We start from the raw sequence: 14840 nt of genomic DNA, 5'->3' as shown, positions 1-14840 counted from the left end.
TGAGGATGTGTCATCATGTTAGGATAGTTCCCGTAGTGAACTCAGTCCTCGTCCATGGGCACTTGGCTCTATTGGACGGTCAGTCATAAACGGCCTTGCTGGTTGCTTGAGAGTGTTCAGCCAGGGGTGAAGTTACGATATGACCATCCGTCATACGGCCCATGTTGTAAAACCAAGTGGTATCATCATAATGAGCTATAGCAGAAGCGCGGTGTCAATATATCTAGCTAAGTCTCATAGCCGCAACTTAACACATCAGTTGAGTAGGGATTGTCTCTTTGCATTCAAAGAGTCTCCATAGGGTGTTTTCTGCATCCCCAAGTTCCCAATATCCACACAGATATCATAGTAATTCACTGACCAGCTGCAGAGAGCAATCAGGGGAATCAAACATATCCCCACTAGCTGAGTAGTCGATTAACGGGACGGCACCGCAAGGCCCGTCCCAAGATTATCTCAGTATCGGGGACCATTAAACACTACGTTTTTGGCACCTTGTTCCCCCCTCTCTCTCCTCTCTCCCTTCTCCTTACCACTCCTCACTCGCGTCTCAACACGGCGCGCCTACAACCTCACATCATCACCCCGTACAACTACTTTCATCTATCCAACTTCGTCATCTAACAAGATCTCATCATCGATTCAACCATGAGTGGAAATGGGAGACTTGCTAGCCAGCTCGCTGCTCGGCGCATCAGTCACACTGCCATGAGATTCGTGAGTACCATCAACTCATCCCGTGTCCTCCTAACTCCGACTTGACGTATTCCATCCTTATAGGCGCCTCCTTTTGATGGCTTTGACGACAGCGGGAGCGAGTTTGATGAACACGCGCCAAGCGTCGCGAATAGCGGCATCACTCAAAGCACGGTGCCTCGTCGCACCAGACAGAGACGCAACATGAGGCCCCAAGACGAACCTCGCGAAGTCACATGCGCTTCCTGTATCAACAGAATGGATCAGAACGGCCCTGTTGCTGTCTGCCGCTCTCAAGAGTGTTTGTGCCTCCCTCCTTGTCTGTGAACTCAAGTTGATTGTTCTTTCATCCAGCACCCAACGCCGTCGCATGCTTCGCCTGTGCCAAAGTCGGACGCAAGTGCCTCCCAGTAAGTACTCTTTCTCGGCGTCATTTCTTTGTCCATGTGCTAAGTTTTCTGGAGGTTCCTGAGGCGGCGTTGCCTCATGCGCATGTCATTCAGGAGGCAGCAAGTCGCCTGATCAACGGCGAGCCAGTAAGCCATCCCCGACAAGTATCTATAAACCACAAAACTAATCAACCAAGGTTCTCAACTGGAACGTACTTGTCTCCGAGGCCAAGGAGGCTGTCCATGGGGTCCGGCAGAATCCTGTTTTTGTGCCCAACCCTCCCTCGGCCATTGACCAAGGCGCGGCTCCCTCTCCAGAGCCATCCCAGTCTCCTCAGCCGCTCCAGCAAGCTCCAGCAGATGACATTTGTGCCGCAGTATCTCGCAACAATGAGCTAGTCGCTAAGAACAACCAGCTCCTGCAGCGTGTCCTGAATGGGATGGAGGCGTTCGCCCGGGCCACTCGATGAGGCGACAGTGTCCATCAGCCAGTTGAGATGATGCTTGGTCTCGAGATGGACTGAACCGTTTCTACCACACATGACACTTCCTTTCATGGGCGGCGTTCTATGCTCATATTTTTACCTAGTCATGTAAGTCGAGCTCAAGATGCGAAAAGGCCCTTGCACTGACCCATATCCAGATCGACCCATCACTTTGAACCCTTTTGGCCAGGGAATGCCCTCAGGGGCTACACAGCTAGGGAACTCATGAGGGTCTCTTGGAGCTGACCATGAAGACTTACATGGCCGAGCTGCTTAATGGGGTTTCTGTTTAGGGTGCAGTAGATGAAGCACTGGGTTGGATGTGGTTTGGCTGAGTTTGTGTGGTTCTTATACATGTACCGTCGTAATACCTGGCTAGCAAATCGATGATGAGCGTATGTGGGATCCTTTCAGACCTCTTTCGCCTGTCAAATGCGGTATTAGGTACCACCAGTCTCCTCATCCAGTTGTGAACATGACGTATCATGTAACCCAGTCCGAACTGCTTTGGTATTTTCAGTCACAAACAAGCACCCAGCTGTCAGGAAGGCCAAGTAGACATCACCATCTCAGCACGAACCAAGACACCATCAAAGCGCGCGAAAACAGAAAAAGTCCAGATTGCCGTCTGGGTTCCCTTTTGCTGATATAATACAAAGGCTTTATCTCATAACCCGCAGCAATTCAACAAACGACAAAAAAAGTTTCCGGTATGGCCGTATTATCCTCCCCCTCACTCCATTTGTTAGATTTGCGCATCCTCAAACATCCCAGATGTAAAAAGCCTACGCCCACTAAAGCGCCTCCCTTCTTCGTTGATTCCTCCTCATCGGTTATGGGTGGTGCAATTAGCTAGAGAATTTTCGAGTAATCTTGGCAATAACTGTTGAAAGGGTTAGGTGTCGTTCTTGGCTCATGTGAGGACAGATATGGACGTACTGTGAAGGGCGACAACACTGAAGATGAAGACCAGAGAGAGAATCAGAACAACAACGGGGTCAACCTTCAGACCGGGCGACTCATCAGTGTAGAGTCCTATATCGAATGTTAACAACCTGTCCCAAATGCTCTAACCTCCTTTACACGAAAAGGGGCAACATACGCAGCATGGTGCTGGAGGAGCCACCGGCGCCGGCAGCACGGGTGCTGCTTGGTCGCGCATTGGCAATCTTCTCCTTCTGATCGGCGGCAGCACGTCGTCGGATAGCAGTTCGGGGACCGCCAGGGATGGCAGGGGACGAGGGGCGGCCGACGCTGGCACCGCTGGCAGCAGCGCCGCTGTCGGGGGAAGAGGGACGAGGAGAAGACTATAGCTCAGGAGTCAGCATTGAAGCTCTTGATTGACAAGATAGCGATAGAGCCCCCAGTGTGGAGGAACTCAAGTCGCAGCGCATCACCAGCAGCTCGCGACACTAGCAATGGTAGCATCGCGACCACGTGCGATTGACTGGCCAAAGAGAAAAGACAGATTCCGTACCATTGTGAAGAAGAAAACCGAAGAGACCTAGGAAGGACAGTTGACACGGAACCGCTGCAGGATTCCAAAGTCGATAAAGCTAGAGACGCGAAAAGGAGAGAATGTCAAGGTTGGAATTAAAGGTCGAGACGGGCTGGGCTGCGTCGAAATTATGGGCGTCTTCCCCAGTAAATGGGTCGGTAGGGAGTTGAGGCCACCTTCGCCAGAAAACAGGGAGGTCGGGTCCTCTTTTTTCCGGACTCCGTCCAAGCTTCAAAGTGGCAGCTCGACCGGCGCATGCTCCACCAAAGGGACATGCGACTGGCTACCGGATAAGGCCGAGATGCGCTCCTGAGTTCAAGCATGATTCACCACTGGGATACAAAGGCGTCGGGGGGGTTTTACAATTTAGTGACAATAGCTATGTATGGTAGAGATGACTATGGACTCTACTCCCGCTGATCCTACTGATCAGCACAAACGCTGTCTTGCTCGCTTCCGAGTCCGCTCGCAGACTCGCATGTATGAGGTGATGTATAATTCAAGAAAAAAAAACAGAAGCAGAATCAAAGACGCAAACCATGAGACAAATGGAATCGCAAAAAACCCGCCCCTCGCCGCTGGCAGGTTATCCCATCCACACACGGGACTCCCTCTCACACATGCTTATCCGTTCCTCTAACCCCCGTGCATGGTCCAGAGGCCTCTTCTCCCATCGCAGCAGAATTCGCCCTCCTTTTTCTTCCTCCGCCAGCGTATTTGCACAAAAATAGGTAGATAGTCCTTTTCAAACACCACGTGTCCATCTCCGGGAGAAGAAGATCCTGTTCTTCCACCAATGATCGTCCCGTGCTTGCTTGCTTTTACTTCTGGTTGCTGATCCATCTTTTGCCCCGAATCCGTGAGATGTAATGGCAATGCAATGCCCGCTCCAGAGGACCTCCGCGCTGATGCCAACCGAGTTTCGCCGGGTAACCTCGCGTCGAGGGGAAGTTTGAGTTCGTTGGTGAGGTCCGTTTCCTTCCAACCGCTCAATTATGTAACATTAGACAATAGTACATCTACACCAGGAAACGAAAGCTCTCAACCAAACGCCTTCCGCTATGATGGCAATTGTGCAGATCAAGGGTTGTTGTGTGTTTCGAATCGTTGGAAAAAGTTCGACATAGAAAATAGAAGTGAAGGTGGGTATTTTAGAGAGTGACGTCGAGGACAAGGCTGACATCGGCCACGTTGGGGCCAGCCAGGTCTTCAAGAACGGGTATCAAGTCTAATAGCTCGTTATCGTGAGCATCGGAGAACCAACTGCTGATAGGAACTGCGTGTTGGGGGTGGAAGATGTATGACGTTGGTGAGTTGTCAATGATGATGGTATCCTTGAGATCTCGTCCGACTTGAGAGAGATCCTTGACATAGTTGCCTTGGTGGTTATAGCAGCTCTCTCGGAAGAGTCTGTGGTGGACGACTTTGTGGATGTCGAGCTGGTCCAGCAAAGGGTCTCCATACTGCAGATCATTACATTAGTACTAGTCGAACCATTGCGGAGATCTGATAAGACTCACCTTAGAGACAGACGCTGTGAACACTACAACCTCGTACAGCTCGCCAACTCGCTTCATGAACTCATCGACGCCTGGTCGCTTTATCACATAGACGTTGTGGTAGTTACCCTCAATCTCGACAGGGATGGTGAAGTCGGCCTGATGCAGAATCTGTCAAATAATTAGCGCATGCCATACGATAGACCGTCACAAGACATACCTTAAAGGAGCTATGGACCAGAGTTTCGTCTAGGTCAAGAACCAGACATTTCCGGCCCTTGTGCTCGGGCGCAATCGGGGGAAGCAACCACTTCTGCGGCTCGGGCGCCGATGGGCCTTCGGGGAATGGAACGGGTGCCACGGCAGAGGGACCCGGACCTGGGGGTGGAGGTGGAGGAGGTATCGTGCTTTGGGGTGGTTCTTCGGCTGCAGGGGCTACCTGCACTTCTTCGGCCTCATCGACGGGAGCATCTCGCATATCAACGTCACCGGTGTCGGTCGTCTTGTTGCCTTGCTCCTTGGGCTCCTCGTCTGCTGGAGATGGCTTGGGTGGCTCCACCGTGACGGCGGGGGGAATCGATTGCTTCGACTCCCTGTTTTCTCGCTCTGCCACTGTAATCTCGTCGTTGGTGCTGCCAGATGAAGTAGGCTCGTCCTTGGGCTCTAGTGTGGGGGCGGCTGGTTGGGCTTCTTTCTCAGGAGCTGGCTTGGGCTGCTCCTGGGGAGTGTTGGTTCGCGACCTAGCAGATGTTGGCCGCTGAGGCAGTTTGTCCAGCTTGTGCACGTTTTCGTTGTTTTCCTCGCCGCCGTTGGGGCCCTCGGGTGTGACGCAACATCCAAGGAACGAGAGCAGACCACCTCTCTTCTTCTTCTGGGGGGGAGCAACGGGAGAGCTTGGCTGGGTGTTTACAGGGGTGTTTGTGGGTTCGGTTTCGCCGCCAGTCCGGTTGCTAGACGTGCTTCCATTCCGTCGTCGCCCCCGGAGGCTACCTTTGGAGTCTTTCGATCGGCTTCCGATGCTGTTCCGGGGGTCGCTGACGGTCGCCCCACTCAAACCCGTAGATGTTGGTGACGATTGGTTCCGCTGTGACGATGATCTCGAGGGAACTTGGAGGAGCCCACGGCCTTTCTTGGAGCTTGACCCATCTTCTGGTGACAGTAGATCCTTGTCCTTGCCCATCTCAGTGTCGGCGGAGTTTGACTGAAGTTGGATTTCGTCGTTGGGAGTCTGCGGCTTGTCGGACATGTTTGCTGTTTGCTTGAAGCCCGTCAGTGAATGTCTAGCAGAAGTTGATTTCCAAGCAGCGATTGGGAGCCGTCAGCAGCCGGATGGAGTACCACATCCAAGAGCGCGCAGACGTCGTAGTCACCAGCTCACACCAATATCATCCCAGCACAGTCTTCAAACTGGTCGCGACAATGTCGCCAAGGAGACAATACTGTTCCCGTGTTGTCACGAGCATATAGCAACCAGAAACCGCGCAGGGGGCTACCAGGATCGCGCAAGGGATGATGGCAACTCACGTCGTCGACCACGTCCACACACAAAACCAGTCCTAAATCAACAGCCCCTAATTCTTTGTAGATGGCCTACAGAGGCCCGGAACGCGGGAGGAGGCGAGACAGTTCGATCTGGCGTCGATGAAGGAAGCGAAGGGCTTCAGAACGCAGAGGGGGCAAAGTTGGTGGGAAATTGCAGCGCGTTTGGGCCGAGGCAAGCGGTGGCTGAAGGTTGTATCAAGGCAAAAGGTGCGAGTGAATGAAGCGAAAGGTAACCAAAGGGAGAACCGGAGCGAATGAGTGACTCGTCAAGAGACTGCCGCAAACGGGAAACCTGTTCGGGGGTTGCGTCGGTCGGGGATGGAGCTCGGTGAGGAGGAGGAAGAACGGAGGGCGGGCGGAGGACGGAGACGAGAAGCAGGGCGGATCGGAGGCTGAGAGGGAGGACCTGGCGCGCAAGCGAGATGATTGCCTTTAAAACGTAGATTGGGTCTTGGGCTGGGCACTTGGGGGAGGAAGAGGAAATTGGAAGATCAAGGCTGGGAGCGCGCGCAGGGGGGTAAGTGGTAAAACTGCCCGGTCTCTGGAGACTCCCTACCTGAAGGCTGAAGGTTGGATTTGGAAGGCTGGACGGGCGCGGTGGGAGCAGCGGGAGACGTGCTGGAAGCCGGGGGGAACATCCGCTGGAAACGCTGAGCGGCAGGGACACTGGGACGTCGAGAGACTGTGTGAACTGTGAGAGGATGGCCGAACGGGACGGGGCTCGACTGGGCTTGACTGGGGTGGGTGGGAGAGGAGGTGTGAGTGGAGTTTTGGTTGAGATTAGCCCTCGGCGAAGGATAGTATAGTATTGGGGTTGTTCTGAGACTGCGTTATACGCACTGTACCATTTGTGTTGCTAGTCACGTAAAGCACAGTGTGCATTCTTCACAAACACCCCCCTCACAATACCACTCTATCTCTCCCCTTGTCTCTCATCTCCGCTAATAATGGTGCCCGCCAAACTCATCTTAACCACCCTGTCCTATGGTCGCCCGTGGCCCGCCCATGCTCGGTGCGGCGCCTAGGACCCCTGCCCCAGGCTTAAGTAGCAATAACTGACTGCGGGAGGATGTTGACTTGGTCGCGGGAGAGGGCAAAGGGGACAGCAGCTTGACTTTTGCGACGTCTGTGCTCCACGATGTCCCCTTGCCGGGTCTACAGTGTCTGCGTCCCAGCTCTCTGATGCGCCGCTCATGAGTCGAGCTCGCATGTTAAGGGGACTCATGATGTGGGTTCAATCCGGAGACCTGGCGCCCGCTAGGTTGAGATAGACTCTCAGCCACGGCTTTCACGGGCTTTCGTTAGCAGGGCCGAGAAGAAATGGGAGAGCTTGCCCATACCAGCTGCTCCATGCTCCAAGCTCTCCCCGGCTTTTCAGCCGTGCTCCCTGCTGTCCGCTGTCTGCTGTCCGAGAATGCCTGGGCGCACTCACACTCTGTTCCCAGTTTCCTTGTGGCAACATCATGGGTGCCAGGTGCCAGGGCACAAGGGTCAAGAAAAAATGAGACACCGGTACATAGACATCAGCTTTTCATCCCATAGGAATGTGTATGAAGCTGCAGTGAGATGCTAGAATAATACGTCAAGCACCTAGGGCTTGATCTTTGAACACTATCTTTTCCCTATTTTTTGCTATTTTTATGTGAATTATGTTGTCAGAAAACAGCAGCCTTTGAGAGAGTTCGAGGTACTTTGCCCTGGGCTGTCTCATTTGTTTCTTGACCCGCCTACACGGGTAGATGCAGTCCCGACGAGGTCTGGTGGTGTGCTGATAGTGTGTCCTGCGAAGGTCCTCTTGTGCATGTTTCATTGAAGCGCCCTCTTCCGATTTGTACTGAGGCCCGAAGCTCTCGTCGATGCATTACTGTTGCTCCGTTAGCAACGCCGAATCTCCATAGCATGGAGATGAAGACTCCCAGCAAAAAGCACATTTTCAGCCATCCCGAATGCTCAAGTCCGTGGTCAAAGAGACTGAGACACGTAGAAAGGGCCATCAACCTTGTCAGTCCAGGAAGATACGTCCTGTCCAAACGGCATGATTGGCCGTGTTGGCGCCTGGATCAGTGATGTCTCCATGCATCGTGGGCCCCTCAGAATTGACCAGTCGAGAGACCTACATACCCGCTGTGGCCGGTTGGAAGACCTCTTGCCACCATCCCAAATCCGTCAGAACCCTTGCGCCTTTCTCTGGTGATGATGAGGTTCTTGATGGTTCTCGGTCGGCATTACCTACGTTTCTCAGAACACGACAGGGATCAGCAGGGAAACTCGTGAGCCTCAGCAAGCCTCCCGGGCACCCTCCATCTCGTGTCACAAGACAGGCGTCTGGTCAACCCCATGAGGCTACGTAATTAGCTTGTGGTCACCCAATGGATCTGTGGCGACCCATCCTTGGACCCTGGAGATAGAGAGAAAAAAATCGTGGGAGCTTCCTGTGCATCCGAAATGTACGTGTGAACTGGCAATGAATTGGCCATGAACTAGCCCAGCTTGCGACCTGTCGGATGTCGATGTTCAGTCGCATTGCCCGGGTCCCATGCCCCTGGCTACCTTAGTTAATTGCATGGTGGATCGGCGCTCGATGTCCATTCGCCCTTGGCTTTGTGGAGGAGACCTTCATACTGGACCCCGTTGATGAAGACATGTGCGTAGAGTTGACTGGGACTTGGATACCAGAGCCGCATGCTTAAGCACCCGCAAAGTCTGTCTTTATCTCGAAAGCGACCAACTGGAGATCTGGGCAATGACATGTGGCTCTACGTGCCTGCTTTTGTTCCAGCCATGGAAGTTCTAGACCAGTTTCTTCTGTTACATTCATCCAGATGAGATGCGGGCCACGACAATCCACGACAGGCACAATCCAGTCAAAAGCCCCTGACGCCCTCAATGTGCCATTATGTACGCCCAAGACACGTCACAGAATTTGATACATGCCAAGCACACGATAAGGATTGCATGAGGGATCAAACGTGCCTGTGAATAAACTTTTTGAGATTCTCGAAATTCTCTAGGGTAGACGTTCAGTAACGGGTTGGACGAGCTGAACAGGAGAGCGGAGATGCTTGTCTGGTTAAGGATTAGTTTCTCCCCCATGCTTCGTCTAGCCAATTAGGAGCCGAATGTTTTGGCCCATGCTTTTCCCCAGCTTTTCCCACATCATGTGACTGCACGCTGTGGCGTCATTCCCGTCCCGAGCTGGCCGCTTCCGTCGGCTGCAGCAGGCGCAGCCAGGCGAGTTGCAGTCGCATGTGGCACTTGCCTCGGAATCCGTATTCACATGCTCACACGGCGGCTTGATGACACCTGCCTACCTAACCTAATCAAAGCAGAATTGTTAAACCTGGATCGATTCGGCTATCTGATTTCTCGCATCATCGAATCTTGCACCGTTTCATTCTTCATTGAACTTTTTGTTTTCATCCCGAATCGTAAAAGAGACCCTCTCGCCGGATGGGGAAGTGAGGGAACCTTTCTGAGGCTCTCGAGAGTCGCTCGTGCTGCTGTGGGGAAGCTCCTCCAGCGCATTCAACGTCATCCCTATACCATCACCAATGGCTGCGCAATCAACATTGCGGCATACTGCCGCTGAGGAGATGCTGGCGGCATTCCTCGACAAATGGACTGGCAGGATACAGACAAAACTCCGCCGAACTTCGCGCACGACGCGTATCCTCGCGACTCTGGCACTCGCGGCCTCAATTATCCTCGGCGCAGAGGGAGGGCGACGATGGTGGAAGAACCGACGACATGAGCGAGAACAAGGTCGCAAACTTGTGCGCACAAACTCATGGCTACACAACAAGGATGGATCGCGAACAATATATGTTCCCTACAAAGATGGGACAACCAAGGTTGTCATCAACACGACCAAGCCGCTCACATTCGACGCTCATCGGCGCCTCTTCCTCAACCCACCGCGCGTTTCTGGACTGCGCGAAGGCACTGTGCCCTCAGCGCAAACGAAGCCTGGCCTGAATCTTGCCTTCCTGCACCAATTTCTGAGCTTGATGAGCATTATGATTCCGAGGTGGTCGAGTAAAGAAGCTGGATTGCTACTCAGCCACGGCGTATTTCTGATGCTGCGGACATATCTTTCGCTGGTCGTGGCCCGTCTCGACGGTGAGATTGTGCGCGATCTTGTCGCTGGCAATGGCAAGGCTTTCCTCTGGGGAATCCTCAAGGTAAGGGCGAAACCCGTATGTGTGAGGAATCGGTCACTGACAATCAATAGTGGTGCGGACTTGGAGGCTTCGCTTCATACACCAACGCCATGATCAAGTTCCTTGAGTCCAAGGTCTCGATCGCATTTCGAACGCGACTTACACGGTACATCCATGATCTCTACCTGAACGATAATCTTAATTACTATAAGCTCTCGAACTTGGATGGAGGCGTTGGCCAAAGCGCAGACCAGTTTATCACACAGGATCTGACTCTATTCTGTGCAGCAGCCGCCAACATTTACTCATCACTTGGAAAACCGTTTGTCGATCTTTGCGTCTTTAACTACCAGCTCTACCGGTCGCTTGGTCCTCTTGCCCTGACAGGTCTTATGAGTAATTACTTCTTGACTGCGAGCATCCTTCGACGGCTTTCCCCGCCATTCGGCAAGCTAAAAGCCGTGGAGGGACGCAAAGAGGGTGACTTCCGAAGCTTGCATGCCAGGTTAATTGCCAATGCTGAGGAGGTTGCCTTCTATGGCGGTGCGGAGACGGAAAAGACGTTCCTGAACCGCGAATTCAAGTCACTGAAGTCGTGGATGGAAGGCATCTACATGCTCAAGATCCGATACAACATCCTTGAAGACTTTATTCTCAAATACAGCTGGAGCGCCTACGGATATCTCCTGGCATCACTGCCCGTCTTTTTGCCAGCATGGGGCGGCGTTGGTGGCCGAGCTGAGATGGCCGAGAATGGACATCGGGGAGGCCGAGAACGTAATCGCATGAAGGAGTTTATTACCAACAAGAGGCTCATGCTCTCACTTGCAGATGCTGGAGGTCGCATGATGTATTCGATCAAGGACCTTTCGGAGCTGGCCGGGTACACGAGCCGTGTATACACGCTCATCTCGACTCTACATCGGGTACACGCAAATGCATACCATATCCGAGGCGGCCAGAGCGAACTGTATTCGCTATCCGATGTTCAAGGGACAATCCAGAAGGGATTTGACGGTGTTCGGTTTGAGCATGTTCCGGTTGTGGCCCCTGGTCTGTGGCCGCAGGGAGGCGAGGAGTTGCTTGACTCCCTGTCTATCATAATTCGAAGGGGGGAGCATCTACTTGTAAGTTTTCCTAGACATGACATGTGCCGCTGCTAACACCAAATAGATTTCCGGATCAAACGGGGTAGGTAAAAGTGCCATTTCCCGAATTCTCGCTGGCCTCTGGCCAGTATACAGAGGATTGGTGAGTCGGCCCAAGAACATCGGTCAAGATGGCATCATGTTCTTGCCTCAGCGACCGTACCTCAGCCCAGGTACACTTCGTGATCAAGTTATTTATCCCGACGGCCACGTGGACATGCGAGAGAAGCGCAAATCAGAAGATGACCTTAAGAGCGTACTCGAGGCGGCGAGGTTAGGTTACCTTCCCGATCGAGAAGGAGGGTGGGATACACGAAAGGAGTGGAAGGATGTGCTTAGCGGAGGTGAGAAGCAGAGGATGGGATTTGCTCGTCTGCTATATCATGAACCTCAGTATGCCATCGTGGATGAAGGCACCAGCGCCGTGTCGAGCGACGTGGAAGGCTTGCTCTACGAGACATGCAAAGAGAGAGGCATTAGTAAGTTGATTCTATGGCGACATTCTCCATGTGATGCTGACATGCCGCAGCTCTCATTACCATCTCAACCCGGGCTTCCCTTAAGAAGTACCACACATACAACCTCGTCTTAGGAATGGGAGAGCGAGGCGATGAGTGGGAGTTTGAGCGAATTGGAACAGAGCGAGAGAAGATGCAAGTTGAGAAGGAGTTACAAGACCTGCACGAGCGACTTGCACAGGTGGATGAGTGGAAGAGGCGACGGGATGAGATCGAGGCTGAGCTGGCAGCGGTGTGGACAGATCAGGGAGAGAAGTTGGAGGCCCCGGCGTACGCGGAAGAGGTTGTTGAGGCCCAAGAGTAGGCCCAAGAGTAGGCCCGTCCCATAGTAGGCGATTGGAGTCATGGTGCATGGAGCAGGCTGGCGGATATGTCTTGTACAAGCAAGTAAGCAGAAAGAGGGCGAATGAATATCTACGCGCCCACAACTGACGGCATCTTGGAGACCATGTGGCTGGCTGCTTCGGCCGAATATGCGGAGTTTTTTCGAGTTGTCTGATGTTCGAATGCGTAGATTGTCTAAGAGCCGAGGCGGTGAGGGAGGTTGTAAACTCTGATCTTTGTCTCTAGACTCTGTCATTGAATCCCAAGGGTTAGGGTTGTCAGAGTCAAGAGCCGAGCTGGAGCGCCGGCACTCAAACCTCATCATCACATCATGGGGATGGGATGGTAACTTGAACCCTGCTTTTTTCTTCCCAAGCTTTCCAATTGCCCTGCTCATTGACGCCCCGGGAGCCTGGTTCACAGCCACCACCAACGGCCCCCCAGAAGCATCATCCATGCATCGGTTAGCTCTCAATAAGCAACAGCTCCAGGGCTGGGCCAGGTTCTTTTCCAGCTCACGCACGAAACGCCACTACCCAGGCCGTCATCCCCCCCAAATCACTAGTCTCTCTGGGCACACCACCGCAGGAGACTATTAGCGGCAAGCAGCCATCTTAGGGCGCGCGCCGGATGAGCGTCGATCCCGGTAAGCCTTTGCCCCCCCGAAAAGGTGCAAAGAGAGGATCTGGACCTGAGCTGAACCGGGGGAAAATCACAAGGTTGTGTAGAGACTATTGATGATGGAGAATGTATGATCAGCAGAAAGAAAAAAAAGAGACTATTTCCTCTCCCTGCCTGCCACCCTTTCTTTCCCTTTTCACTTTACCCGTGCCGTGCCGTCTTTTGCTGCTTGTCTTGACATCCCGTCTAGAGCTTGTCTCGCCTTTCAACGAGCTTTATGTGGAAATTGCGCAACCAGGCTGTCATTGAAAAAAGAGGCTCTGTCCTCTTTCTCTTCCCTCAATTGAACAGACAAAGCCTTACTACCTAATTAACGCGCTTTTCCTCCCCATCTTCTCTTTCAGCTAAAGCTTGGGTTTTCCCCCCTCTCGTCCGTTCATCGTCATCAAGCTTCTTCTCCCCCGCATATTTCGCCCTCTCTTTAGAGTTTTAGAGCTATGGTATACCTTGCTCTGGAATTCCTACCAACGCAATAAAACTACCAAGAGAGAACACATATTCGTATTGATAAATAGCTGCAGCCATGATCCGTGGCCACGGCCGCGGTCCCGGTTCCCTCGGCTCTCGCTCCGGCGTCTCTTACATGCCCCCCATCGACGAGAACGAGGTCGCCTCTACACCTTCACCCAGCCCGCCCAAGACTCCTCTCCGAGTACCGCAAAAGTCGCCGCGGCGAGGAATGCGGACTCACAACGGTGTCACAAAGATCAACAGCAGCAATAATAATAACGGCGCCGCAAAGCTCAACGGCGTGCTTCCGCCGCCGTACGTCCCACCTTATATACTCTCTGCCGGATATTCGCCCCCACACGTTCCGCCGACGCTGCATCCTCCGCCGCCGAGCTATAAGGAGGCTCATGCGGTAAAGGGTAAACTCGTCGAGGGGGATTCGCTTGGTGAGGAAGAGGGGGTTGTTCCACGAGGGCGAATTTGTGGTGTTGATAGGAGGAGAGTGTGTTGCTTGTTTGGTGTCGCCGTCGCCATCATGGCTATCATTGCCATAGGACTTGGTATTGGACTGACAGTTGGCTTGAAAGACAAGTAAGTGAAGCCATCATGAAGAAGTGAACCGACCAATTAACCAATCCCTCTAGACGTCAAGACTCAACCGAAGACAACTCCCCATTGAAGGATCCCAACTTCCCAGCCGGCTCTTTCTCCTTCAAGGCAAACCTCCAGAAGCCGTCAGCAGAATGTACCTCGAATCCATCCACATGGCGCTGCTACCCCTATACAGAGGGTGAACCCGCAACCTTTTTCTGGATCATTACATACGTCAACACCCAGTTCTACAAGATCTCATCCACCGACAACCCCTTTGCACCCTCCTTCACCAACCTCACCCTCGAGCTCCTAGACGAAAACACGCCCAAGGAGCGTCTTCTCTTCTCCTTCTCTATGAACAAGACTGTCGTTCCGGATAATCAACTTTCGTCTAGTAACCGTGCTGCGCGGTGTACTTTTGACGACACACGCTTCGAGGCTACACTATGGACACACAAGAGCAAAGGCCACAACAATGACGACGACAAATCCGATAACAGCAATTTTGTCGCCTGGCCTGGTGACGTCGAGGTTGTTCAGAGCAAGTCCTTCAAAAGTGGATCGCCAAGATGCGTGGACGAAGATGATGACAAGGTGGGCGACGTCAAGTCTCGTTCAGGGGCTTGTGAATGTCGATACACCAACTTTGACACGGACTAATCAGTCCACCACGCGCTTTTTACAGCACGTCGACAACATTACATGAACTATTGGTAATGGATGCTTGGGTGATTTTAATAATGGTTTAGCGGAAAAAGGAACAGGCGATTAAGCGATGGAGTTAATGATACCCAGAGATATGACAAACTGCTTTTCGGTCTTTTGGTTTGGAATAAGCGTCAATGATACGTAGCGG

At 52.8% G+C, this 14840-nt stretch overlaps 5 protein-coding genes across 5 annotated transcripts; 3 read left to right on the top strand and 2 right to left on the bottom strand.

The window, feature by feature from the left end:
- Positions 1-648: 648 nt before the first annotated feature.
- NECHADRAFT_74252 (uncharacterized protein) lies at positions 649-1555 on the top strand (the record flags this gene model as incomplete). The annotated part of the gene is made up of 5 exons (XM_003049820.1): positions 649-717; positions 781-997; positions 1051-1106; positions 1161-1232; positions 1283-1555. The coding sequence occupies 5 exons, from the start codon at positions 649-651 to the stop codon at positions 1553-1555; spliced, it is 687 nt and encodes a 228-aa protein (XP_003049866.1).
- A 611-nt stretch (positions 1556-2166) lies between these two features.
- Positions 2167-3147, bottom strand: NECHADRAFT_65220 (uncharacterized protein). Its single transcript, XM_003049601.1, has 4 exons — positions 3048-3147; positions 2673-2877; positions 2510-2605; positions 2167-2453 (listed from the first exon to the last, which is right to left on the bottom strand). The coding sequence occupies exons 1-4, from the start codon at positions 3048-3050 to the stop codon at positions 2419-2421; spliced, it is 339 nt and encodes a 112-aa protein (XP_003049647.1). The 5' UTR covers positions 3051-3147; the 3' UTR covers positions 2167-2418.
- A 1072-nt stretch (positions 3148-4219) lies between these two features.
- On the bottom strand, positions 4220-5813 carry NECHADRAFT_89759 (uncharacterized protein; the record flags this gene model as incomplete). The annotated part of the gene is made up of 3 exons (XM_003049600.1): positions 4220-4531; positions 4589-4738; positions 4788-5813. 3 exons carry the CDS (start codon positions 5811-5813, stop codon positions 4220-4222), a joined length of 1488 nt encoding a protein of 495 aa, XP_003049646.1.
- A 3847-nt stretch (positions 5814-9660) lies between these two features.
- NECHADRAFT_102984 (uncharacterized protein) lies at positions 9661-12459 on the top strand (the record flags this gene model as incomplete). Its single annotated transcript, XM_003049819.1, has 4 exons — positions 9661-10290; positions 10341-11396; positions 11443-11896; positions 11947-12459. The coding sequence occupies 4 exons, from the start codon at positions 9661-9663 to the stop codon at positions 12237-12239; spliced, it is 2433 nt and encodes an 810-aa protein (XP_003049865.1). The 3' UTR covers positions 12240-12459.
- Positions 12460-13463: 1004 nt separating this feature from the next.
- On the top strand, positions 13464-14701 carry NECHADRAFT_89757 (uncharacterized protein; the record flags this gene model as incomplete). The annotated part of the gene is made up of 4 exons (XM_003049818.1): positions 13464-13637; positions 13683-13981; positions 14035-14609; positions 14649-14701. The coding sequence occupies 4 exons, from the start codon at positions 13464-13466 to the stop codon at positions 14699-14701; spliced, it is 1101 nt and encodes a 366-aa protein (XP_003049864.1).
- Positions 14702-14840: the final 139 nt, after the last annotated feature.

Source organism: Fusarium vanettenii (assembly GCF_000151355.1).
Source record: "Fusarium vanettenii 77-13-4 chromosome 1 genomic scaffold NECHAsca_8_chr1_1_0, whole genome shotgun sequence".
Classification (NCBI taxonomy): domain Eukaryota; kingdom Fungi; phylum Ascomycota; class Sordariomycetes; order Hypocreales; family Nectriaceae; genus Fusarium; species Fusarium vanettenii.
Note: the sequence above shows the minus strand (reverse complement) of the source record. Positions and strands in the feature narration are given on the sequence as shown.